This window comes from Rhagoletis zephyria, unplaced genomic scaffold, assembly GCF_001687245.7.
Source record: "Rhagoletis zephyria isolate East Lansing unplaced genomic scaffold, Rhagoletis_zephyria_1.1 Rzeph_scaffold_32632, whole genome shotgun sequence".
Lineage (NCBI taxonomy): Eukaryota > Metazoa > Arthropoda > Insecta > Diptera > Tephritidae > Rhagoletis > Rhagoletis zephyria.
The window spans coordinates 1-2,559 of record NW_016189687.1 but is presented as its reverse complement, the minus strand read 5'-3'; the positions used below and the strand labels follow the sequence as shown (position 1 = coordinate 2,559).

The window sequence follows — 2,559 nt, the reverse complement described above, 5'->3', positions numbered from 1 at the left end:
GTGAAAAATGTGATTCTCCAGGCTACTGCTATCGCTCTCGCTTTTACATTCTAAAAATCGGCGACTCAATCATCAGCAGTGCCCCGGTTTGGTGAATGGTCGTAAAGCGAAGTGCAATTAAAATGCAAGATAGAGAAAAATTGCTGTTGTCAGCAGACAAGAAGTGGATAAAAAGGAGTAGGAAAGGGAAAAGTGATGAAGCAACAAAAAATATAACAAAAGCGATGGATCATGAAGAGTGTTAATTAGGCAGAATACAGTGGCTAACATGGATGCTTCGGTACGTGGTACACGCAAAGAGAGAACGAGAGCATCTTTTCACCCTTTTTGGGGGTTTTAGTGTTTTAGTTGAAAGCCAAGTGTGACTAGTGGAGCAGAAAATATGAAGTGAGCGCTGCTAAAACAGCGCAAAGATTGATTGTCAAGCGCAACTGAAACAATAAATTAATTCACCAATCCAGCTACTGTGTTCCACTGTACACTCGCTGTACCACCTGCACTGCCTCCGCTTTACCTTGCTTGCACCTTTCTTCACCTGTCCATTTCACCTTCCTTTCCTTTGCTGCTCGCTGCTATAATCCTCTTAACTTTGACATTTCCTTACACTTTAAGCTTTTGTTTCAAACAGTTTCCTTTCAATTTCTAATCTACTTTGGCTTCAAAAAACCTTTTTGCATGTTTTTGTTATAATATTTGATAACACGATGCGCATATATTGTTGCAGAATTTCAATTTGTTTTATTGTTATGGAAAATGTCAGTCTGAAATATTTCAATATTAAATGCAAAATATCTGACAAATCTTGACTTTTGCTGAAAGATTTTTAATACTAGTGAAAAAAATATAAATGGCAAAACAATCACTGTTGTTTACAGTTACATTGCTTACCTTGGAAGAGTTTTAACNCTGAAAGATTTTTAATACTAGGGAAAAAAATATAAATGGCAAAACAATCACTGTTGTTTACAGTTACATTGCTTACCTTGGAAGAGTTTTAACTGTAATAAATTGGAGAGTAAGCTCACAAATACAATAAGGCAATCTTGTTTAAAAGTTTTAACAGTGATAAGAAGTTGCACAATGTGAAGATTATATTTGGCCGAATAATAACGGCGTTTTTGTCATCAAGTTTTTAATAAACATAAGAGATAGAATGTTTACATGCATTTTGACATGGAATGTTTAAAAAATATCACCAACACAAAGATGTTACAAAGTGTGGAAGCACAGCTGTGAAACCTGTTGAATTAGAGGTTTGAATTAGGTAATTTCCAAGTGACTAAAAGATGGTCGAAGCACAACACATCTCCAAGTTGAAGTACTATCCGGGTAAATAGCTCCAGTGAAATCCGGAGAGCTTTGCAAGTCGAGCAAAACTACTCGTCAGCTGGCGTCACGGCTCAATGCAATCGCAGACAAATCGGCATATTTTTAGGTTAAGAGGAAAGCAGAAACAACATTTTGCCGACAATAACAAACACATGGGCGACATCTCAGGGCGCAAGCGGAAAATTCAAAAAATCTAAAAAACGTCCTCTGCGAAGGACCAGTCGAGCAACGTGTTTTGCACTTTTCTCTCTCTTTTCTGTTTTGGCTTCAGCCGGTGCACATCGCCGCTGATTCCAAACATCCCAAATTATCGGATTTTATTCTACTTTTGTGCCGTGAACTGACATTCATCAGCCCAAAAGCGACTCCAACAAGCAGCCATGCCACAGAACGAGCACATTGAGCTTCATCAGAAGCGTTTCGGTCGTCGCCTCGATTATGAGGAACGTAAGCGAAAGAAGGAGGCCCGAAAGGTGCACGAAGCGGCCGATAAGGCCAAGAAACTGCGAGGCATCAAGGCGAAAATCTACAACCGTCAACGGTTCACCGAGAAGGTGCAGATGAAAAAGACCCTCAAGGCTCATGAGGAGAAAAAGTCCAAAAAGCAAGACACACCGGTTGGTGATGGAGGCGCAGTGCCGCACTATCTCCTGGAACGTGAGAATCAATCTCGCGCAAAGGTTCTTTCAAACATGATTAAGCAGAAAAGAAAGGAAAAAGCCGGAAAGTGGGAAGTCCCGATTCCAAAAGTTAAAGCTGTCTCAGATATGGAAGTTTTTAAGTAAGTGGAGGTTTGGAAGTTTTTTACATTAAATTTTTAACTTGTCTGCATTTTACAGAACAATAGAAACTGGCAAGCGCAAGAAAAAGTCTTGGAAGAGAATGGTCACCAAAGTTTGCTACGTCGGAGACGCCTTTACTCGTAAACCACCTAAATTCGAGCGGTTCATCCGCCCGATGGCTCTCCGCTTCAAGACTGCTCACGTCACTCATCCTGAACTGAAAGCCACCTTCCACCTGCCAATAATCGGAGTCAAGAAGAACCCTTCCAGTCCAATGTACACCAGTTTAGGCGTTATAACAAAAGGTACTGTGATTGAAGTTAACATCTCTGAACTTGGTCTGGTGACACAATCCGGAAAGGTTGTTTGGGGAAAGTATGCTCAGGTGACGAACAACCCTGAAAACGATGGCTGCATCAACGCTGTTCTTATCGTTTAATAGTTTGAC

At 40.5% G+C, this 2,559-nt stretch overlaps 1 protein-coding gene across 1 annotated transcript; it reads left to right on the top strand.

The window, feature by feature from the left end:
- Window positions 1-1,709: 1,709 nt before the first annotated feature.
- On the top strand, window positions 1,710-2,550 carry LOC108353977 (ribosome biogenesis protein NSA2 homolog). Its single transcript, XM_017605169.1, has 2 exons — window positions 1,710-2,110; window positions 2,169-2,550. The coding sequence occupies exons 1-2, from the start codon at window positions 1,710-1,712 to the stop codon at window positions 2,548-2,550; spliced, it is 783 nt and encodes a 260-aa protein (XP_017460658.1).
- The last annotated feature ends 9 nt before the right edge of the window (window positions 2,551-2,559 follow it).